We start from the raw sequence: 23,541 nt of genomic DNA on the forward strand, positions 1-23,541 counted from the left end.
GAGCGCCTGCTGCGACTGCTTCCATCGGGAAGGCATCGAAAAGTGCAATCGGTCGGGTAGCTCTCCGTGCATTCTTTCCCCCACACTCTTTCTCTTTTACTCTGCTTTCATCGCATGTTGCAGTGTTAGTGGCGTGGAACTCATTTCAAACTGGCGACTCGAAAGCCATAACAAATGCAACGACAACGATACAAGAGCTCTTGGAGTCGGCTGTGCTAATGGCTCAGGAATGTTAAGACCTCTCGGTACGGTTCGGAAGACGTACCGCAGGCAACGGGGGATACGATGAGGCAAACTATAAGAAATTATTTTTAAATCCATGCCAAGCTTGCCTTTTTTTGGTTGTTGTTGCTGCTCGCTGCTCTTGGTGCTGTTGCGCTGAGGATGAAGATTCTCGACGGAAGAGATTATACGCTGCATCTGGCGTGATTTGCAAGAACACATGTTTTCCGGTGCTTTCTCCATTAGCATGTGAAAGTTTCGAGTGGATCTCTCAAGTAGTTTTACCGAGTTTGTTCGATAACCTCGTGGCTCTTACCGCGAGAATGGTAGATGTGCTGCTCTATACAGGAGGAAATTGATTGTTTGCTCTATGTGAATTATATTCGGTTACGATTCGAAAAGTTGTAGGAACGACCATTGCGTAGTAACTCAAAGGATCCGTGTAGTTTTTTTTAAATTTTTGTTGCATCAAATTATTGCCACAAGAGTTGCATCACATTATTGCTCTGTAGGTCGGTTTCGTTTGCAACAGCTTGGAAAGCATTCTAGACTAGGCGCATTCAGTGTACAACCGGATGTGGTTTTATGTTGCTGGCAGCGATATACGCCGTGGTAGGTGCGAATGGCTTTTCTTTTCGGAAGACGCGTCTCGCTGCCCCTAAAATGCCACCCAAGACGTTCATAATCATTCAGCGGCCATTGTAGTAGCAACAACGAAAAACCCTGTAAAGAAAATAAAATAAAAGGTCAGTACAGGGCTTTTGGGTCCGACTGTGTAATAATAACGATTAAGACACATTCGCTGGTAATTACTGGCCAGGGACTGTAGAGGCAGGCCGAAAACTGGTGCGCTGCGCCCTATGGCGAAGTGGCGGCGCTTTAACAAGCGTGTCCTGCTGGCAGACCGGGGCCTCCCTCTGTCGTGTTGGCTTTACAACTTCATCATTATTTGAGCTAGGCACCGGGCTCGAAAGGTCGCAAGGCTCTATCCGGTTGAAGAGGTTTATCGGAATATACAGGGAGGGTGAGGCAGCGAGGAGACTAAATATAGAAGGTAAGAAGGAAAGTAAATAGAGAAATAATAATGATAATAAAATCATTCGCCTCAGCAGTGTGTGTTTGTGTGTAGCTGTCGCCGCCACAGGGGGAAGACCTTAGGCATGTAGGGAGAAAAAGGACGCAAAAGACAAGGAAAAGTTTTTGTGTGTGTCCTGTGGCTTCGGTTTGCATCATACGCTCACAATTCTCATGGATATTGTTCATGGGATGGAGTTGGAAATATTCTAACATGTGATCAAGGTTTGTTACAGGGGTTCCCGTCGAATGCTCTACATTTCTTTCAAAGTTTTCAATGTATTTCCGTTGAATTGAAGAGTTTCTGATGTCTAAAAAATTATTTTCATAGATATGGTAGTATGTAAATAAATAAAAAAGTACAAGAAACCCTGCACAAACCCCTTATTCTAAGGTGTTGATGGCAGAAAGAAAATTATGACGAGGATGCATAGAAAAGGTAGGCAGGAAGAAAAGGTACAAATAACAGGAAAACAAAGGTGAATAAGTTTAGGACCCGGGCAGCCATGCGGAATGGAGCGCGCGGAGGCTTTGGATTTCATGTCTTTCCTTCCATCCAAAACGCCCTTACACCCGAACAGGTAGGGACTGCAGCTGCATATGTGCGGTGTTTGTATAAAAACAAGCACTCACACTCGCAAACACACATACTGCGCTTAGTCGATTGCTGATGAGAGTTGTGCAATGGAAAACTTTGTCGGGCTCATTCCAATGCTGAGTCTCCCTATCCCAGGCGAGCGAGGTAAAAAAACAAGCCTTTAAATTGCATGAAACAGTAAAATCAAGAATTTCTCGAGTCGTCAAGTCGTTGTATGTGTTTTGCCGCTCTGGATTTTGGAGTAATTATGCTGCAGGCAACCCTACTAAAGGACCTCTCGACGCTGCACCAATGTCCTCTGCGCCGTTCCATGTGCTCTTTTTGGGAGTACAAATGTCAGAAGGCTTTGACGTCAGAAGAGGGTTCCGGGTTGAAGTCGATGCATTAAGCATCACGAATCACGAAAGGTTCTATTTTGCTGGTGGTGCTGCAGCAACACAAAGCAAGCAGTGCGCAGAAAACAATCGTACTCCTGCAACAAAAGCATCATCATCATCGTAATCATCCATTCCATGGACGCTGCCGTTTTCTCAAAGAGAGTGGATCTTTGAGGTGGGAGGTGGTGTTAATAATGCATAAACCGCATCTTTTTGCAAGGAGATGATGCTGTTGATGATGTGGTTTCGGTTGATTGCATAATGGTTTGCTGCTTGTTAAGAAACAATTCTTAGCAAACATGGAAGTAGAAGAGTTCGGGTTAGAAGGGCTTAGGAAAACAAGCTTTGATCCAACTTATCTTAAAGGACATTTTAGCCTTTATTTAAGTTGTTGGTGCTTTATTAACCGAAAATGTGAAATACTGTCATAATAACAAGTAAATAACAAGTATAATAAAGTCTAAATTAATAGCTTAATTGGTAGCTATTTTTTAGTAAAACAAGAATTACGCAGCAAAATAATAATGACCAATGATGAAGAAATGTTTTAAAACACAATTTTCTAAACTACCACTTCACAACACTCCATGACCTGTTTGTTGTTCGAAACATAGTAATATTACCGTGCCAGGTGAAGTGTTGGATCTCATTAAAAAAGGTTTAGAGGAATGCTTCAGAGTTAAAATGATTTCTCTAGCAACAAGACCCCGTACACGAATCATGCCGTTCGGTACGATACGAATCCTCGCTGCTTTCGGTTGCGGTGCCGCCTTTCATCATGGATGTCTTCATTCGGCCTTACCTCTGGATGCCGTCATTGTTTAATGACGGTCCAGTATCCGTCAGGTGGTAGTCATCAGTTGTTGATGAAGATGCCGGCAACATACCGATGATGAAGCGTCCTCCAGGAGGTCTCGTTTGTTGCCGTACCGACGTTTTCATACCGACCCGGTAAGGGATTAAAACGAGAAATGGTCATGATTACCCGTACAAAACCCGTGTGATTTTGTGTTCATCTGGCATTTTTTTTCTCGCAGCAGAAATATTCTGGCATCGATTGATGGGAGGAACGTTGACTGAAATATGCTTATGCTTCCCGTGGTATGGTATAAACTAGTGCCATTTTAAGTTCCCCCCGTTTTGCCCGTGTTTTGTCGACAATGAAGGTGAATGAAAAATGGTAAAGCTTTTCGAAATTGAAAAACTGCTCCCTATTTCCACCATACCGGAAGGCAATGGGCAACAGGAGTCATGACTTTTCTGATGCAAAATGACACTCCAGGGAAATTACAGTATTTCACCATACATACGCACACACATATCCTACGAAGTAAATCCCAAATGCACCCAAGATAAGTGTGCAAAACAGTGGATTGCCTGCTCCGATTTGTGTGCCTGTGGGCATAAATACAACTATTAAAAATGGAAGCAAACAACCTTAGCGGGTGCGCTCAGAAGATATAAAAAGGGGGAAAATATCTGTTTCACGCACTTAAAATCATGATGCAAGAAGAACCATTGCATTATTTCTCTACATTCGAGATGGGTGTTCTACTGTTTTTTTTTCTTCTTTTATGTGAACACGACGTCCCCCGGAACGAGGAGAGTGTACACGTGCGCACCACCACGCACACTGGTACTTGGGATACTTGGCAAGGGTGCAGTGATGCTCAAGCGGCAGCTAATGCGAGAGATTATTTTATCGGAGACGGGAAGCAACGGGAAACCAATTAGGGACTGTTTTGAGTGCGTTAAGTTTGGATGGAAAGGGGGGAAGTCAGCCAAACCAGGGATCTTCTGCCAACGGCAGCACGGTTCGATAAAGCCTCGTCTACACGGTGCCTTGGCAAGAACGTTCCAGCATTACTGTTCCAACTGAGCATTGTACAGTGTCGATGTGTTTGAGTGTCTTGCGATTGCTTTGTTAATTACTCCTCTCGCACTCCCTCTCACTCACCCAGCTGTCATTATGAAAAGCTGTCGAAACGGATGGACCACGTCTAGCTATCAATTTCTGGCACTTTATCTTGTTTTATCGCTAATGTTCCAGTTTATAGAGAAAGCACACACATAAAACACTGACATGTAAGGCATTGTAAAAACACGTGCGTCTAGTCGAGTCCTCAATCCTTCTGTCGGTGCGTTTTTGCGTGCCTGCTGGCCTACGTTCTTCGAACATCCGGAAGCGCACTGGAATCGAAAAGGGGAAACCCTTACACACACTGAAGATGAGGTACAGGTTCGTTTTTGTCTAGAAACAAGCCGATCACGCGGGGGTGAGTGTATGTGTGTGTTATGCGTGCCTGGAAAATTTCACTAAAAGGCTCCTAATTGGTACCGAGGGAGTGTGACGGCGGCAGTGGCATCAAAACCACCTAAATTGTGTTTTTCCACCGAAAAGCAGACAACTTCCCCGGGGGAAGATACACCCAGGAGGATCTCTTCGAATGCCTCATTGCCCCTTTCGAGCTATCCGTCCAGCCAGATGGCTCTAGGGAGTTTACGGGTTTTGTTGCTGTTATTTCCCTTCTTCTTTTTTTGAACACACGCTCTTCAAGAGGTGAGTGATCGTGGCTGCAGTTGTGGGCTGGATATCATAAACCAAAGAACCCGGGGTTCATATAGCCTCTCTTAACGTGCGAGGGTGGTTCGGTGTTGCCGTGCTCGAGAGTTCGCGCTTCCGTTTTTAGTCGATTTTTTTTGGTGAAATGCAAGCGAACAATGAAGACATTCACCAATCTCGGGGACATGCATTCGATGAAGATTTTGGCTGTCGTAAAAATGTAAAAAGCGCTCGAAATATTGCTATCGTCAACGCAAGACGACTCTCAGCACCGAACGTGCATTTTAACGTCCCAGACACGATCTGTCCGAGAAGTGCGGACAGCAGAAAACTCCAAGTACCAAGATCTCAATGACACTCCGAACAAAACCTTATGCTCCCCACATCCGTACCAATAACTCTGGAACCAATAAACCAGTGAATTACTTTCCAATTCGGACGCCGGCAGAATATGCATGATCGTAAATGACAAGCGCGCTCCTGTGTGGATATGCCGTTTGGGAACTTCATATGCTCTTGCATTCGCAAAAGAAGAGATGCTGGCCATACCATGCGAATGAATACACAAATCAAATAAAGTATTTCAAGTCGCTGGGATGTGTGTCGGGGGATCCGATGAAAACGGAGGTGTCCGTGGTGGACATACTGAAATAAAATAATAAAAAAGCATTGAAGAATAAAATTAAAGCGGAACCCAATGGGTACCCCGGGGTAGAGCGAAGATATGCGCCGTCCCGTGGTTGAGCACACACATTCTTGCTCGTAAACCTCGCTTCGTGCTGCAGACCGGCATGGAAAATCCCAATGTTATCTGCTTCATTTGGGTTTCGGCACGATTCTCGATTTTATGTGCTGCCTTGATGGGTTCCCCCTGGTCCTTGGTCCTCGGGCAGTCCTTCTTCCGTGCCTACCGATCCAACTCGGGAGATGAATGCCTGCGTTCGGGTGCATCTTGACATTCTTTGCATACATTATCGGCCACCCGCTCCCCCGTTTGTTCGCAGGCTCCAAACGCGCCCAAGGTTCGCTGGTGTGTCTGAACGTGACTCATCTTTCCCGTCCGGAAGTGCCTGGCGGGACGCGGTAAATGGCAGCAATGGTTGCTGAAGGTTGGAAATGAAATTTATGGTCACTTCCAGTGCTTTTGTAATCTGATTTATCATCTACCACCGGTACGTATCGTGGAAAAAGGGCCCGCAAAGACTCGGTGTGTGCGTGTCCAGTTTTTGGATAGCGTATTCTCACATTTTTAGAAGATGGAAGTCGTTTTTGTTGCAAGGTAGTTACAAAAATTGATATATTTTGAACTTATGATTAACATCATTATTTGAAATCAATCAACGCCTCCAGAATTTCCAAAGTGCGTCACAATTCGCGAAAGATTTTGAGACTCCTACCAAATAGCTTTGACCGGCCAGTCCGGTTTGCACTCTCATCCTTCTACCAAACAGCCTGGGAGTATTACGCATTCTTTGCCTTGCAGCACTGCAGTATCAACTGCGCATAAACTGTGCCGATGGTAGGCAAATATTTTGCTAGAAAATCCCTCCCGATGGTGGGCAATAAAACCCAGGAAGGGTCAGGTACTCGCACTCTCCGGCAGAAGGATTCGTTTGGTTTGACACGTCCGCTGCTGCACAGAACTGTGCGACCGGGGCACGTCCTAATCGGCACGTCATCGATACGCGAAGCTAAACGTGCCATCAGCATGTCCTGGTATACCCAAAGCAAAACCTTTTTGGAACCAAGAGTCGTTATGGTTGGTTCTCACGCGGGGAGTTTTTTTTTCGGCATAGCACGAAACGGATAGATGGTTCGTGCGGTAAACAATTAGCCACCGGCTCGAAGGTCTCGTACGGACGTTCGTGGGTGCAATAGTAATAAAATGAAGAGAAAAAAACGGCGAACTACCGGTTTCCGATGAGACTGAGATTTTGTGCATGTGCATCTGTCATTCCCACGCCCTGCCAGCACGACGGGAGGATTAACCTTGGGTGCTTGGATGAGGATTGTTTTGACACATGTTGAGCCTGTCTGTGAGATCGTGGGGAAAGTTGCAGAGGTTTATATTCCACCTGGGTAGTGAATTACATGGATGCAATGTTGGAATTGGGTCTTACATATCCTTTCTGCTAGATTTTTTTTTTGCGTTGTATTCAATGCAAAAACGAACTTTATGTTGGTAAAGATAACCTACGAATTGCTGAAGCAATGTGCATCGTTTATTCTGCGAAATAGATTGTCTTGCGAATTGCAAACTCCAGAACGCATTTACGGTGCAGGCTTGTGCATACAGGTGCTGTCTCGGCGCACCGGATGTCATCGGTGAGATAAAGAAAAAAGAGCGATATTATATTTTGCCGCTCGAGCAAAAACTGCTCAACGACTGCTGAGTCACGTTCCATTGTTTGATTGATTGTTTTGCGGCGGCGACGGCGGTGGTGGTAGTCCGCGCGGATTGGCCAAAGCAATGCGCTGTGCAATACACAGCAAATCAGGGCGAATGTTGGGAAAGATTGTTTAGCATCAACACAGCAATGGGAATTTTGCATAATATCTTCTCCCGGCCCATGTAAGCGACCATTTCTCCTTCGCTTGCCCGCTGGCAGATGGCCCCACGTCCGACGTCTGGTTCGTTTCCGTTTGTTTGGTTAAGATTCGATTTGTGTTTGGTGTGTTTGCTTCCCGTTCGTGCTGCGCTGCTGCCGGAAAGACGGACGGAAGCTGCAACCTCGACGCCCTTGCGGGGCTCGCCAGTTAAGTGGATCGTTTATTAGGTCTCGGAGCTGTTGGAAAGCGGGAAATCGGGATGCAGCGGGAACAGAAACAAAAAACAACAACAACCGGTACCGGTAGGAATAGGTCACGCTGCGGCAGCAGCAACCGCTAAAAAGGTATTAGAAGTGGCGAGGAGGCAGCACCAGGCGAGAGGAGAAAAAACAAACTCCCTGACAATGACAGGGTTTTAGGGCTTAAGAGCGCTCTCTGCCTCACCCCGTAACTGCTCGGGCGAGCCCAGCGTTGCAGTTGGATTTGTTTTGATACTCGGTCGCTTATCCTAGCTGCTTAGATGCTTAAAAAACTAGCAGGGAAATCGAAAGATAAAATTAGATCGATGTTCCAATGCCCTGCCTCGCCCTCGTCGAGTGGCGGCGCCCCATTATCATCCTCATTATAGACTGCTTCGGCCGCTGTTCCGCCGTTCCGAGGTTGCAAGCGTGTGCGCGTGTGTGTTTTCACTTCCCCCTTTTTTATCCGACGCACGTCGTGACAACGGCAGCATTCGATGCATTTTCCCGGGATGTGCCCAATATGCGCCACCCTCTGCTTCCTTTTTGTGGTAAGATTATATTCTACTTATTCTATATTTATTTTGACAGTTATTAGATTGTGCGTGTGTGCGCTTTTTTTCCCCAGTCTGGGGAATTCGATTGGATAGCATGGCAAGGGATGGTTTATGTTTCGGGGTAATGATGTTTAGGAACCCATTTTCAGTTATGAACCAAAATGGTGTGTTTCAAAATAATTCCTTATTTAGTATTAATTGATGAAGAGCAGGGCGACGCATTTACGAATATAATCGTCAGTGAAAGAAAGGTCGGCACTGTTTTGTATAGACGCTAAATCCAGAGACCAACAGAATGGCATCGCTTTTTGAATTAAAATAGCAATCCGGCCAGGATTCTCTTGAACACGGAAAAAAAGCATTGGAAGTGTTCTCATTTCGCACGGTACGTTCCGTTTATCGTATAGGAAATCGTTTATCTTTATTTCAAATCATGAGAGGAAGCAAAACAATCTATTGTATGACTAAAATTGACAAACTTCCTGCTCAACAGCGCACACACGGGCGCAAAAACTATTGATGCTTGAGAATTAACCGACCCTTTGCGGGCGATTGCTCAACACATTCCTCATCTTCATACAAGTATCAGCCTCCATTTCTCTGATTTCTCTCTGTACCGTAACGGACTCTGCTGCTCATTCAAGTGGTACGCTGACTCGCTGTGTTTTTTTGTTTATGTTTTTATTTCCACCCCTGCTGCTTGTATTTTGTTTTGTTTTTGCTTCTACGATAATCTAGAATCACAGTCAGCAAATCGAGAGGGAAGAACCAAGAAACGACCGAAGCAGTACAACCATAAACAGCTACAGCATGCGTTTTGTTTGAACGACGCCCGTAAAAGGGGTTTGTCGCTTAGTCTATATCCTCTCGTGTTATGTCTGCCGTGCGATATCAACATCGTGGCGATGTTTTTGTTTTCCTTCCCCACTGCGCACGCCTCCCCAACGACGGACTTGTTACCGGGGTACTTTGATTTGCCTGAGCTCGTTAGAAATTGTTGTGTATATTTAACTAAACCTTGCGCTTATTGACTCGTGTTGCTGTTTAGTTTTCGATGACACAAGTTGAAGCGTGGAGCGAGAAGGAAAGAGGGAGAGAGAGAGAGAAAGAGAAATGCTGAGAAAAAATAAACACACAGTCAAGAACATGCACATGAAGACGATTTGTATTTGATCTATACCTAGCCATTAGTATTGTTTTTGTTTATCCACTGAGTGAGCTGTTAATATAAAAAAATGAACTGCTGAGACCGATATGGTTGTGCTGAGGTACGGCAAAAGCCGAGACAGTTCTGAACGGTATTGATTTACTTCCCAAAAGTGCCCCCATTGGACCCGTCGTTTGAAGTACGCCAGCGGCAACTGATAATAATAAAATACCGACACCTTCATGCAGCCGCTAAGCAGCTGTCAAGTGCGGCACGAGTTGCCTTGAGTGTAATTAAACGCTCCTAGAGGGCAGGTTTTTTTTGATCTTCTAGAAGATTTTCACCCAAAGCGGCAATCCTTACCCGTTGAGAAAGCATAAAAATTGGAGCAATTTGTCACCGCAGCGACCAACACGTGTAACGTGGCGGTGATCCTATTTATCACAGCAATACTCTGGAGAGCCCGAATCGTTTGGCGGTCAAGTTGACGATCAGGTTCGGGACGGTTCCGTCCGGCGGGAATTAATGCGACAGGGCTGTGGTACCCGTCTCGGTCTCAGCTGTTCCCTCACCAATCATGCTGCGGGAGAAATAGTTCACTTTGTACCTTACATCGTTTGAGAAGTTTCAGCAGCGGCAATGCTTCGTGGACGACGCGAGTCTGTACGATTCGGTTCGACGGGATGCAGTAACATAGAAAAAAACAGCGCACTAAACGGTAACTCGATAGGATGCTCAGGGGGGTTCAGGTTTTATTCTGGATGAGCTTTGTACAAGTGACACGGCTTGACGTACCTGCGCGCAGCAATAGGACGCCAACTCCATGGCTGCACGAATGCAAGCGAGGTCGGCCCGTTTGGGAAAGGTTATTCGATATTTTTTACCGGATTCGGTGGAACCGGGCTTTTATTTCGGTTCTATTATTTGCACCTTCAGGTTGGGCCAGGCGGGTGTGAATGTTCTAGCACAGCGCGGAAGAAGTCTTACAGCACATATTCACGGCGGGAAGGAATCTGTGGAAATGGTTCCCGTACCGAGTTGATTGTCTTACAGCGTAAAACAATCCGATTGTTGTAGCGCCTCGGGTAGCAGGGAATTGGAGTATAGTTGTTTCTGTCTTTTTTACCGCGGATAATGCACATGCACACCGAGCGGGAAGCCCTCGGAAAGCGGAGGGATCTGTGATTTTCAATACGCTTGCTTGGCTGCCTTCATGCGTCCTTTCGGTTGGTATGTCCATCCGGTATCTGGTTCCAAGTGCAGCGCGCTTCCCAGGAAATGGATGAAGAACATAAAACTGGCACGGCGTGCGTCGACAGCCAACCAGTGTGAGTTATTCATTGGTAGCTCTTCCAGTTGGAAGCATTATGTGGAAATGGAAAAGAAACATAGTTTGCATGTTTTATGACACCCACTCAAACTATTTTCACCCCACTCCCTGCCACAAACAGTGGAGCACTGTATTTCATTCCCCAAACCCTCCTTTAGCTGTATCGTGTCGGTGTACAGACATGCTTTATTAATTCAAGCTAATACGAAAAGCTATGCGATACGCGTCTCGCGCAATTCTAGCTGGCTCCGGAAAAGGAAGGAGAACAGGGAAGGCAACAGTCGAAAAATAAGCTGTAGCTTCCCGTGCGGGAGCGTGGAAGAGTCATTAAGCGTCTAGACCACCTTGCTGGCTCGACCACAAAGGGCGCATACTGGACCCCGGGACACACACGATGTCGAAGATATTAACGGGTGCTTTGCAGCATAATTGCCCCGGGGGTTTCGAGGCAAACCAGGAAGTGGTGCTTCAACATCACACCCGGCTGGACTGGTGAACATCAATCCATCAGCACCGACCCCTGTCAAGAAGCTCAATTGGTCTGGCTACCGAACCAAACGAAAAAATACCAAACGAATCGCGGCGTAGGTAAGAGTGTTCTAGAGCACCCCCGGGGACCCCACGGTGGGTTGTTGCCAGATATTGGGCGGTTTTTGCGCCGATAACAATCAGCGAGAAGCCATAAAGGGGGGACAGCTTATCGGGGGTCGTTTTTGGACTGCCTCACGCGAATGATGGATGTCAGGGCGGAAGAGCGTCAGGTTCGACAACCGTTGACAGGATGTCTTCAAATCTTGTCAGTGGGCTTCATCACTAGCTCTCCGGGGCTCGTGTGAATTCCAATTCCTACTCTCGGTTCCAAACTAATCTTCACGAGCACACCGATACGCCTCTGCGCATGCCTGCTCGGTGTGACGACTCGCTTCACTTCACTTTAATTGATGATTGTTTAAGCACCCCAACGCATACCACAAACGGACGGGGACAACAGATGCACATGAGGGGCTGCGCACAAACTCTAAATATATACATGTCGCTTTCCAATAGCTGGGGTAATTAACTTCGCTCCTCCACTTATTTCTCGTCTATGACATAGGTACGTGCGGAATAATAAAGAACGCACTCGCGTTACAGCTGTTTTTAGGAATTTTCTGGAAACTCTGGTAGAGTCGTGCACATTCTTTCGCGTGCTATACTGATCAATTATGTAATGGGTGGGGGTGAGCACGCGATGCGGCATTTCTAAATCCTAGCTAATCCCTAGCATTTTGTTGTCGTTGTTGTGCGGCATTTCCACCGATCTTATTGCAGGTAGTGTGGACTGCCCTTCAATTACAAGACATGTTGGAGCAGGATAAGTTTGTCTGGCTCGCGAGACTTTATTACCGAGATTTGCCTGATTTTTAAACATTAGCCTAGAATAGTCCAAACAGTAGCAAAAAATATGTTCAGAATCATCGTTAGCAAGTTTTGAGTCTCAAGAATACAGACATTCTTTGCAAATGAATTATGATTCAACCTGGCAGATAAAAGTACATTTGTTATGTTTTATTGTAAATTGTATGTTTAATTTTAATACTACTACTACTATTTTAATACTACTTTAATAACTACTACTACTTTAATAATATATATTTTTGCGTTCTTGTTCAAGGATTTACGGTCCGCTTTGTATAATAATTTAAAGTATTTTTTCATATCGTTTTTGTACACGACTATCTTTGCTTGTGCACCATTAAACTGTTTTCGACAAAACTGGAATACAGGCAAAACTGCTGAACCGTTATAGTACGTCCTTGGTTATTAATGGTAATTGAATACATGTGACCAAAACCATAATCTACTGCTTAAATAGTTTAATGAAATATGTTGATCGACATATTTCGGATTTCGGATATTCTAGTTCAATTTGTTGACTTGGCAACCGAAACGAATTATTAGCAAAAAAAAAACATTTTGAATGCAAATGTTTTCTCCAACAAATTGGTTTACAAAATAATTGGATTTCGAGATTCAGTAAGTACTATGCGGGTAGATAGTCAGTTGCTGTGGGGACCGGTTAATACTAGTCTTGAATTCACTACGGATATGCTGTTAAATTGCACGAGTTGACAATTGTACCACGGGATATAATTTATGTTGTTTTTTTGAAGACTATTTAGCATTTAAAAGTTTTTCTTTGTTTTTAAAGGTTAACTAATTGTATATTTGTATGAATAATGGAGATACTTGGTATGACATTCGAAGTCATTCTAGAGATTTTATCTTAAAGCGGCTATAACTTTTGTACCCTTTCAGCTAGAAAGACGTTCAATAAAGTTTTGGAAAGGTCTCGACGAGAGCTACAACATACCAAATCGCTCAACGTTAAATCACATCCATAATATGACATCAGTGTGTGAAGAAAGTTATAAAAAGGATCAAAGTCTTTTAAACGATTTCATATCGTAATTATTAGTTGATCTTTGGAAAGCATAGACAACAGACACGTTGCAATAGGAACCAATGTCTAGGAGTTGTTTTAATATGATAATTTATTTATTTACTTATTTATTTATTTATTTGAAATTAAAATATCCGCTTCAAGGGCTACATATATGTAATTAAATAATTAAACTTATCTAAAACTAAACAACACATGAAACGCGAAATTATAATATGCTTATAAACATATATTATAAGCAGGTATACCTTGATCAACTTCCGAAGAACTTGCTGATAAACTTCCGAGGAATATGATGCTGATAGCCGCCGAAATACTTCGTCATAAAATTGGAGCGAATTTGGAAAAAGAGATTATAAAATGCGGGTTTGATTACAATACCGCTCGATGTTGACTACAGTCATTATCCGATATACGCTATCGTACGGGACCGAGCGCAATAGCGTATCTCGAGTTTTCGCGTATAGCGGATTCCTATGGAAAAATAGTTTACACTACCGGTTCGAGGGTTGAAAAATATCGCCACAGAGTTTTGCATTAAAGTTTTTTGTTATACAATAGGTATCTTTTGCACAAATTCAATGAAAAATGCATTAAGAACATTAAAGAAATTCAAAAAGAGCATAACATATTTAAAAAAATTAAAATATTTGCAAAAAACACATGGAATGTCAAATTTAGAGGAATCGCGTACTGCGAATTCGCGTATATCGAGTATCGCGTACTGCGGATAATTGCTGTATTAAGCAGTTAAACATCCGATTAAACATAATTTTTGTATATATGTAATGTAACAAGTCAGCTATTTCGCCATTCCTAGGCCTATATAAGACGAAGCCTTCCTGATTTCCACAAATTTTATTTTTTTCCAACAATTCTCTAAATCTCCTCAAAATTGCTTATACGATATTCACCTACTCTGCTTAACTAGTGTAATTTCGGCGAACCACTAGCAGTAATCTGATCGTAAATATCAGTGGTGATGATTAATTGGATTTGAAATGCCTTTGCGATAGTAAATGGGAAAGTTGTAAAACACTGCGAATTGTAAAAAAGAGTTAATCAAGCGATAAGAAGATGATTTTGCTATTTACGTGTGAACTGTAAACACATATATAAGAAAGCCCGCGGAAGAAGGTCACTAACTGCAAAAGCGTGGTGTTGCAACCCGGTTATTGTCGAAGATGGAATCGAAAGGTAACAGTTTTCAAATGCTGCTAGTGTCTCTGGTGATAGTCCTGGCAGTGACAGACCGGTGCCGAGGAGCTCCGTCCAGCGCTTTTGTCACCGTTGCGGACAATTCGTTGTGTCCGCCTCCCCGGTGCGTTACGTACGAAGAGATCAACACGCTGTGGGCCGTTCCAGATCCGCTATATTTTCTGCAGTGTCGTCCCAGCCCGCTAGGAGACTGGACCTTGCAGCGGATGCCCTGTGCACCGGCAACGTTGTTCAGCTACCGGCAGCAGGTGTGTGTACGTCCCAATTACTGGGAGGGATGTGTAGAATTGACAACGAGTACTACCAGTCCCAGCACCACATCGCCGAGCATCGCTACTAACGATCCTTTTAATACGACGACCAGCCTCATATCCTCGACACCGACGGACCAAACAACTCCCGATCCGATTGGCTGTGGGCTGCCACAGTGCATAACCTATGAGGATATCAACACACTCTGGGTGCACCCGGACCCAGCTTATTTCTACCAGTGTCGTCCACTCGGGGGTGCCTGGGCACCGATCGAGATGCCGTGTGCACCGACCACACGGTTCAGCTTCCGCCGACAGGTATGTGTGATCGAGGCGGAATGGGAGCTACCGAATTGCTAAACTAGCTGCACTTGAAGGGGACTGGGGGCGGTACAAATAAACGGCTTAAACAGAGGGGGAAAACGCACAACTATGGGTGAACACTTTGTCCGATACATTCCGAAAGCAGCGCAGACAGTGTACAGAGAGGAAGAGGTACCCTCCTATCAATCATTGTTGAGCATACGGTGTCCCCGGAGCAGAACATTTCACTTCCTGGCTCCACGGATCGGTGCAAATAAGCCAGGGCCAGATCTTTTTGCCAGCACGTATATTACGCACCTATATTCGGTGGGCTCGGGAGACTCCATATCCATCCCAAGATATGGTACACCACATCAGCCACGTCACAGCGCAGGAATGTGTCAACTGAAGCGACGAGGCACTTCCCAGCAGAGAGGCTGGGGTTAGGAGAAGCGAAGCATGCCGCAGAACCAAAACAACACCCCCTCTATCTCTATCGCTAACTGACCCTTGGATTCTTGTGCAGGTTCGAGTCGGGTGAATCTGTGCAACTTCAGGAACCTCAGGAGAAGCAATGGTAGGGGAGTGCGAGCCCCTTAGCAGCTTTTGACAGTTGAAGTATGATTTATTGAAGTTTCGGTTGATTGTTACCGCTGGACGTACGACATCCTTTAGTCGCAGATAACGGGATGGGACCGACTGATACGATAAGAATCGCCCAGGAGGTAATGTGTCATTAATCGGGGAAATCGGAAGTTCGCGCTATAAAAGAAAGATACCCGCACGATTTGGCGAGCACTTGACATTCGCGTCGCCGTATGTTCGGCTGGGGTTTTGTTATATTGGAGGAGAGTTGTCGGTATCTGCGTGCCTGGAATCGAACGTGCAGCGCGACGTCTTCGTCCACTGTTGAGGTGTGGTAGTGTTAAGGAGTTCAAGGTGCGGTGTCTGCCCAGGGTCTGAATATTCAAACAGCCGAACCACGCTCAGCGTTGCCCAGTGTCTGTGTCAGTGTGGAGTCAGTCTGTGAAAAGAAAACAAACAAATACAAACAAAGCATCCCACCAACTGTCTGGGGTATGGCCTCGAGCGGAGGCGATCGTTGGAGTACACTGTTGTGCAGTGGCGCGGTACTGCTGCTAGTGATCGGGTGCTGTGCCGGCGAACATCAACCAGCCTATGTAAACCTCTGTCAACCGCGCTGCTGGAGCTCGGACGATCGGGACGCCCGTCCACGGTGGCCGGCAAGCGCTAGCATCAATCAGTACTGGGAGTGTCTGGCGGACGGAGGCGTGTGGTACGCACAGCTCCGCACCTGTCCCGCGACCGGGGCCTGGTTCGATGCGACCAGCCAGCTGTGCGAGCAGAGTGACGAACTGCCGGAGGACGGTGTGGCATGCCGCCGAGTGTACCCCACCCAGCAGTTGGCTGACGGGAATGAGCTGTGCCCGGAGCCGAGCTGTGCCTCCCAGGAGCTGATCGAGACGCTGTGGGGCTATCCGGATCCGGCCTTTTTCCTGCAGTGCCGCCCAGTGCCGGATGGTAGCTGGCGGCTGCAGCTGATGCCGTGCGCGCCCGGCACTTGGTTCCACTTCCGGCACCAGGTGTGCGTCATTCCAGAGCTGTGGGAGGCTTGCGATGGTACGGAGGACGATGGTATTACGACGCCCGGCATTACGACTCCTGTTGTTACTACGCCGGAGATTACGACACCAGTAGTTACTACGCCGGAGATTACGACACCAGTAGTTACTACGCCGGAGATTACGACACCAGTAGTTACTACCCCCGAAATAACGACTCCCGTAGTTACTACTCCCGAAATAACAACTCCTGTCGTTACTACGCCGGAGATTACGACACCAGTAGTTACTACGCCGGAAATAACGACTCCCGTAGTTACTACCCCCGAAATAACGACTCCTGTCGTTACTACGCCCGAAATAACGACTCCCGTTGTTACCACGCCCGAGCTAACGACACCTGAAGTGACAACAGTGACCATCGACATCGGTACGGACGATGGCGTCCTAGTGCCGCTGGATCCGTGCAGTGGTCCGCGGTGCGTCACCCTACAGGAGATCAACACGCTCTGGGTGCACCCGATGGCGGACAAGTTCTACCAGTGTCGGCCACTGATGAGCGGCTGGTCGCCGCAGGAGATGCCCTGCGCGCCGGGCACACTGTTCAGCTTCTTCCATCAGGTGTGCGTGCACCCCTGGGACTGGGCCGACCCGTGCGACCCGAACGCATCCCCACCCACGAACACCCCGTCCACGAACACCCCGTCGACCGGAGCACCTCCCGTAACGAATGAACCGCCGGTAACGACAACCACCGTTGCGCCACCGATCACGACCACGGTCGATTCCGGCGGTCCGCCCACGGCCATCGACTGTCTCGTGCCGAACTGTGCTGTGTTGCAGGACGAAATCTTGCTGCTGCCGTCGAACGATGGGCCCCAGTTTTACTACCGCTGCATCTTCCTGCTGCAGGCCGTCTGGATCCCGTTCCAGGACATCTGCCCGGCCGGCCAGTACTTCAACTTCGTCACCCAGGGCTGCGTCGATCCGGCCGACTGGATTAACGTCTGTCCGGCGTCCCCGGTGACGACCCCGCAGCCGACGACCCTGGCCCCGGCCCCGACGGCCGTCCCGCCTCCCGTGCCACTGCCCGTCATCTGCGGGTCGCCCCGGTGCACCACGCCGCAGGAGCGCAGCATCCTCTGGCCGAGCACGGTCGCGGACATGTACTATCGCTGCGTGTGGGTCGAGCGGCTGTTCCAGTACGTGCCGATGCCGACGCGCTGCGAGAACTTCTTCTTCTTCGACTTCCAGCGGCAGGAGTGCGTGATACCGCTCGACTGGATCGACATCTGTCCGATGTTCCCGACGCTGCCGCCGCCGCCCTGCACCGACTGCTGCCCGACCTGTCCCCCGCCGGCCGATCCGCCGGGCGTGCCGGTGCCGATCATTTGCGGCGCGCCGCGCTGCGAGACGGAACAGGAGCGCTCGTTCCTGTGGCCCGCCGCGACGCCGAACGAGTACTACCGGTGCGTGGACAATGGGGGCGGCTGGATACAGGCCACGCTGCAGCAGTGTGCCGACGGGCTGCTGTTCCAGACGTTCGAGCAGCGCTGCGTCCCGGCCAGCGAGTACGACGACAGCGTGTGCCCGATCTATCCGCCGATGGTGCCGCCGTCCACGGTGCAGCCCGATCCGGACACGTGCCTGGAGAGCTACGACCCGACGCCCGTCTTTCCCATCATCTGTGACGTGGCCCGGTGCGGCACGGAGCGGGACCGCGCGACTCTGTGGCCGATGAACGACGCGACCTCGTATCTGTCCTGCGAGCTGCAGCAGGCGACGGGCGAGTATCTGGTGCGCACCAACGTGTGCCCGCCCGGCCAGAGCTTCAACTTCTTCGCGCAGTGCTGCGGGCCGGCCTCGGAAATCGCCGTCTGCCCGTTCTATCCGCCGCCAACCGTGCCGACGACGCCGCCCCCGGAGGCTGCCGTCTGTCTGACGGACGCCCTCGATCCGAGCCCGCTGATCCCGATCGAGTGCGACGTGCCGCGGTGCAGCACGCCCCTCGAGCGCACCACCCTCTGGCCGTCCGCCAGCCCGCAGACGTACTACCGGTGCGTCGAGCAGGGCGCCGGGCTGTACGAACCGATCGGCCAATCGTGCGCGGCCGGCACCCAGTTCAACTTCTTCCTGCAGTGCTGCAGCACCGACACGCTGCCGGCCGACGTTTGCGGACTGCTGGTCGAGCCGCTGCCGGCACCGGAAACGCTTCCCCTGCCGATCGTGTGCGATCAGCCGCGGTGCGAGACGGTGCAGGAGCGCGGCTTCATCTGGCCCGCCGCCGACCGGAAGCTGCTGTACGTGTGCGAGCCGCAGGGCGCGGAGCAGACGTTCGCCGCCCGCATGTACACGTGCGCGGACGGCAAGGCGTTCCACGTGTGGCGCCAGGACTGTGTGCCCGAGGCGGAGTGCCGCCTGAGCGTCTGCCCGTACTACAACGGGACGGCCGTGCCGAACGGGCCCAAGGTGCCACCGGCAACGCAGGGTACGGCCACAACGCCGGGCCTCGTTGGACCTATTCTAACGCCGCCCAACCTTGGCTAGCGCGTAGGCTGCAGTATGCGGTAGAGCACAGTAGTAGTAGTAGTAGTTGGTAGCAATAGTCGTTTAGCGTACCGTAGCAAAGTAGTGTGCAGCGTAGTGCTGCTTCGCCACCCGAGATATAGCCACTAGCCACGCAATGATCGCAATGCACCGTCGGCTAAGCGTCACAACAACCACCTGGGCGCCCGTTGCAGCACGCGCACCTGCGCAAAGGGCACGGGGCATCGCTACACTGATCGGAAGCAAATCGACATCAGCGTGCCATGTCATCAAATCGAATGTATTGAACGTTTGGAATAAAACGAAAAATAACAATGTGACATCGAGACAGTATCAATCCGGCGTGTTCATTTTTGTTTGCGGGTGGATTTGTCTGTCTTGTCAGACGCAAAGGCAATCAATCATATTCTCAACCTCCCTGCTCCTGCAGTGTGTGAGGAAGGTATGGTGGGGCGGTGTAATTTAGAGGTCAATCATCATCATCGGTTGGTGTGACGCCGGTGTGGTTACTGTCACCCCCTCCCCTCGCCCCTCCGCATCATGAGATAGCGCGTACGTCCGTCAACTGCGTCCTCCACAGCAACTCCACAATACGAAACGCCGCGTTACGGTGATTTGTGCGAATACGCACGTGCTAGTTTACACGCGGACGCTCCACACGAACATTCCACGGTAGCTGCGCTTGCCTATCAATAGAGGAGGCAGGGGGGAGGCGCGAGGGGAGTGTCCAACTGCTCTGCAGAAGAGCTGCATCGGCCGGGCCACTTCTAATCGTTCACCTCTGCAATTTTGCTGCCCCAAGCTCGGTGTCAGCTGTAAAGATAGCGCAAAACGGTACGATAGAAAGTGTCCGATAACGTACACAGCGCTGCCTCGGCGATATACCGATTGATAAGATGTACCGCTTCCGCTGTACCCTCAAAGATACAGCCTTACTGCTTGTGGGTGCTATTTTTGGGGCTGTTTTGGGGTTTGCGGTTGTAAAACGCTTTGATTGGGATGGGGTTTATGAGATCCGCCGATAAGATGTCCGACGGGAGAAGATGGGAAGCATGAGCGTTTGCTCCTTTGCGGAGCGAGACAAGATGTAGCGCCTAAAGATATGCAACGTGGTGAATTTGGGCACATCTCTTGGGCCTTTCCCGTAGTCTCTACTTGTACCGCATTTTAGCGTGTAGCCCTTTTTGGTCGAAAATTATCAAAATCAGATAAAAGGAGTCATCATACACGGGTAGCGGAATTTGGGGCAAGTGTGCCACCTTAAGCATTTCATTATATAAGTCACTAAAATCGTTTATAAACAGATTAAATCTCATATCCATTGACACTGAGTTATCAGTGAGAAAATAGGTGTAAAAAGGATATAAGTGCACAACTGTTATTGAAACGTTTCAAAATGGGTCGAAAAAAACGTGAATTATTGGGCTATGGGGCATGAGCGCCACATGGGTAAAATAATCGAATTTCTAGGATAATTGCAAGTTTTTACGTTTACCTTGCAAGTTTTGCAAGTGGTACAGTTGTCAATTCGAGCGACTCAATAACATGCCCGTCGTGGGTTCAAGCTTGGGATAGACCGTCCCCCCGTAGCAAAGATTGACTACCTGGCTGCGTGGTAATGAATTAAGTCTCGAAAGCCTGTATAGGCCGGCATGTCCGCGTAGGACGTTACGTCAAATAGAAGCAGAAGGAACGTGTATGGCACTAGTGTATGTGTTCCTACATTTTTGACAGCTCCGTGCCCATGAAATATAGTGACCAAGGACTGTGTAGGAACGAGGTCAAGATCATGTAAGTAAAATCGGTTTGGCCATCTTGGATGCCATTTAGCAGCATAAAGTCTTGGAAAACTCACCAAACCCTCAAACTATTTTTGTTCAAAGAGGCATCAATACATTTGGTTAAAAATGCAATAAACAATTAACAACTTTCTTGTGATGACCAGACCAAACTGCCTATAACAAACTTTTGGTAACTTCTCAAATCGTTCTAGATTACTGGACATCGTTTCTACGCAGTCCTTGATGGTGGCACACTTGCTTCAAATAGAGGTGGCTTTTTTGCCGCAAAAGTTATAACTGTTTTTGAAATAGATTTTTTAGTGACAAAAAATATTTGTTTTGAACTCACTTATATACTTATCCGGCGCTATAACCGCTTTGCGGTCTTGGCTTTAGTCTTGTTTTGAACTAACCCCACAAAAAAGAAAAAAAGAAAACACTCAGGTTTATTCAGGTTTAGGATTGTATCAATACTTTCCCGGTTGATTGTTCCTATTTTGAGAGCTTATGGTTGAAAAACTATAATTTTCTGTTTAATTTTGATGCTCAATAAAAACATAGTCATTGGAACGAAGCCATCAGTATACTCCATTGGTTTATGGAACTAATTTTTTTTATGGAAAAAATGCATGGTGGCATTTTTGCCCCAAATTCCGCTAGTAATAGTTCGATTACACTTGAGACATTACATTCGATTTTCAACAATAGTCTCGTTGTCATATTCCAAAGACAATACTGGAAAAAGCAAACATTGCTTGCCAAGGAAATGCATAAGTAAAAAGAAAATTAGTTATTCAAATTCATTAAATGGAACCAGTTTTGAACCAACTCCAAAATTAAACTTGCTCGGAAATATTCAAAGAAACCGTAGGAAAAGGAAGGTAAATGGGTTTCCATACGCTTGTACTAGTAGCACAAAAAAAAGGTTTTTATCAAATAGGTAATACTGACAAAGTTATTTTTCAATTTTGTAAAATGAAACAAAAGTTACTTTACTTACTTACAATACTTTTTTAAGGCATTAAATAATTCATCATGAGAGTCGTTATACTAAAAAAACCGTACTTGAAATATGTTGAAGTAGTAGATCCAAAAGATCACTAAAAAAAACATTCAAACTGACTAGCCTCTCTCCAAAGCCAACCGATCAGCGAGCAGACAGTCAGTGTTCCAATTGTCTCTACCGGGCAGTTTCGTTTCCCACGTTTCGATCACCAATCCCCAGCGAGTCCGAGGGAGAGCGCGAAAGAGTGACGTTTGACACGATGCGTGATGTCTTGTGGACGACGGCACCGCTCGTAAGCTGTCAAGTCGGTACAAGCCAATTGTCTGGGCCGGCGTGGGGCAGGCGGGAAAGCTATAAAAGCACCTGCGCCCGTGTCCCGGTCGACCAGCCGGTCGATGGTAGGAAAGGGAACCGCTACTACTGCACACGCCGCAACGCAATGAACGGACGCCGTTCGTGGACCAAGCTGGTGCTGCTGGTGCTGCTGCTGCTCGCAGGACTAAGCGTGGACGGGCGCGGCATACCGCCGCAGTGGGATGGTGGGAGTGCCAGCCCCCGCTGGACGGTGCGACCGATGAACGTCAACTGTCCGCCGCCGTCCTGCATCACGGCGAAGGACCTCAACACACTGTGGGCCTCACCGGACGCCACCCAGTACATCCGGTGCCGACCGGCACCGACCGGCTACTGGATGGTGGAGCTGAAACCCTGCGCCCCCGGGACGCTGTTCCAGTTCTCCCGTCAGACGTGCGTTGGTACCAGGAACTGGTCGTCCTGCTGAGGTGGGATTCTTCGGACGGAACGGAGCGCAGAGCGACAGAGAGTGCATTCCCGGCCGTGTGACAGAATAAGCAGTACTGAGGCCAGAACAGAATGCGCTCGGGATGCGTTGAGTTGCGTGGTATTGGGCACGGTGTAGCGAAAGATGTGTGATAGAGGCGTGAAGATGGTTGAGGTGTCAGAAATAGATACGGTTTGATCGTTGTGTGTTGCACAGTTTGCATGCAGTTTTTGAGCTCGCTTTATTTCCAATCCCGAAGCATCTTGCGGCATAGCCTCCCAGTCCTGCCGGCCTACGGATCCGGTCGGGTCAGCGGTGCGCACACCGGCTCCCACTCCCAGTCGTCCCAGTCGACGCACTCGAGCTGGGACGGATGGAAGGCCTGATCCTGGCAGGAGCGCAGGACCGCCCGCTCGTTCAGCCGGGTGCACTCCCAGTAGCGGGTCGGGTCGTAGTTGTGGCGCCAGAAGCCCTGGTCGATCTCTTCCTTCGTTTTGCAGCCCGGCTCGCCGTTGCTGTTGTCCCGCACGCAACGGGATGCCACCGTGGCACCCACCAGCAGACAGAGCATCAACGCCAGCACTGATCAGTGGAGATAACGTCATTAGTTACAAACGGTTCTTCACACACAGACACATAAACACACAGCCACACGCACGGACAAACGCGTCATTCCGTTGTGGAAGGTTCACACTGCGCACTGGATCGCCGCCAGAGCGGGCTGACGGCAGTGACACTTACCTTTCATGTTGCAAACTAGAATAGAATGTCGTGAGACCGTGCGGCGTGTAGGGGTGTTTTATACCCTTTTCCGTGGCGATGCCATGGCGTGGTGCGGACCACTCATGTTATCGCTAGCGGGTTCGCTCGCAAGGCAGACAAGATACAATCGGGCCCACTGTCCCGATATCGATGCTGCGCGCAGAGCAGAGAAAGCACTTACAATGGCTGGGTGGGACACAATTAACTTA

At 48.3% G+C, this 23,541-nt stretch overlaps 4 protein-coding genes across 4 annotated transcripts in view; 3 read left to right on the forward strand and 1 right to left on the reverse strand.

Moving 5' to 3' along the window:
- Positions 1–23,541, forward strand: part of LOC121595097 (cation-independent mannose-6-phosphate receptor) — a 94,500-nt gene that overhangs the window by 69,509 nt on the left and 1,450 nt on the right. The window lies entirely within an intron of this gene.
- Positions 14,135–14,996, forward strand: LOC121595129. Its single transcript, XM_041918826.1, has one exon. The coding sequence runs from the start codon at positions 14,285–14,287 to the stop codon at positions 14,927–14,929; it is 645 nt and encodes a 214-aa protein (XP_041774760.1). The 5' UTR covers positions 14,135–14,284; the 3' UTR covers positions 14,930–14,996.
- On the forward strand, positions 15,652–19,339 carry LOC121595081. Its single transcript, XM_041918823.1, has one exon. It carries the CDS (start codon positions 15,952–15,954, stop codon positions 19,000–19,002), a length of 3,051 nt encoding a protein of 1,016 aa, XP_041774757.1. The 5' UTR covers positions 15,652–15,951; the 3' UTR covers positions 19,003–19,339.
- LOC121595156 lies at positions 22,772–23,418 on the reverse strand. The gene is made up of 2 exons (XM_041918838.1): positions 23,312–23,418; positions 22,772–23,152 (listed from the first exon to the last, which is right to left on the reverse strand). Exons 1-2 carry the CDS (start codon positions 23,316–23,318, stop codon positions 22,863–22,865), a joined length of 297 nt encoding a protein of 98 aa, XP_041774772.1. The 5' UTR covers positions 23,319–23,418; the 3' UTR covers positions 22,772–22,862.

The sequence above is a fragment of the Anopheles merus genome, chromosome X, assembly GCF_017562075.2.
Source record: "Anopheles merus strain MAF chromosome X, AmerM5.1, whole genome shotgun sequence".
In the NCBI taxonomy this organism is placed as follows: Eukaryota; Metazoa; Arthropoda; class Insecta; order Diptera; family Culicidae; genus Anopheles; species Anopheles merus.

What these genes read in the sequence shown, in the direction of transcription:
- LOC121595129 (XM_041918826.1), top strand. Translation starts at nt 14,285, where the DNA reads ATGGAATCGAAAGGTAACAGTTTTCAAATGCTGCTAGTGTCTCTGGTG.
- LOC121595081 (XM_041918823.1), top strand. Translation starts at nt 15,952, where the DNA reads ATGGCCTCGAGCGGAGGCGATCGTTGGAGTACACTGTTGTGCAGTGGC.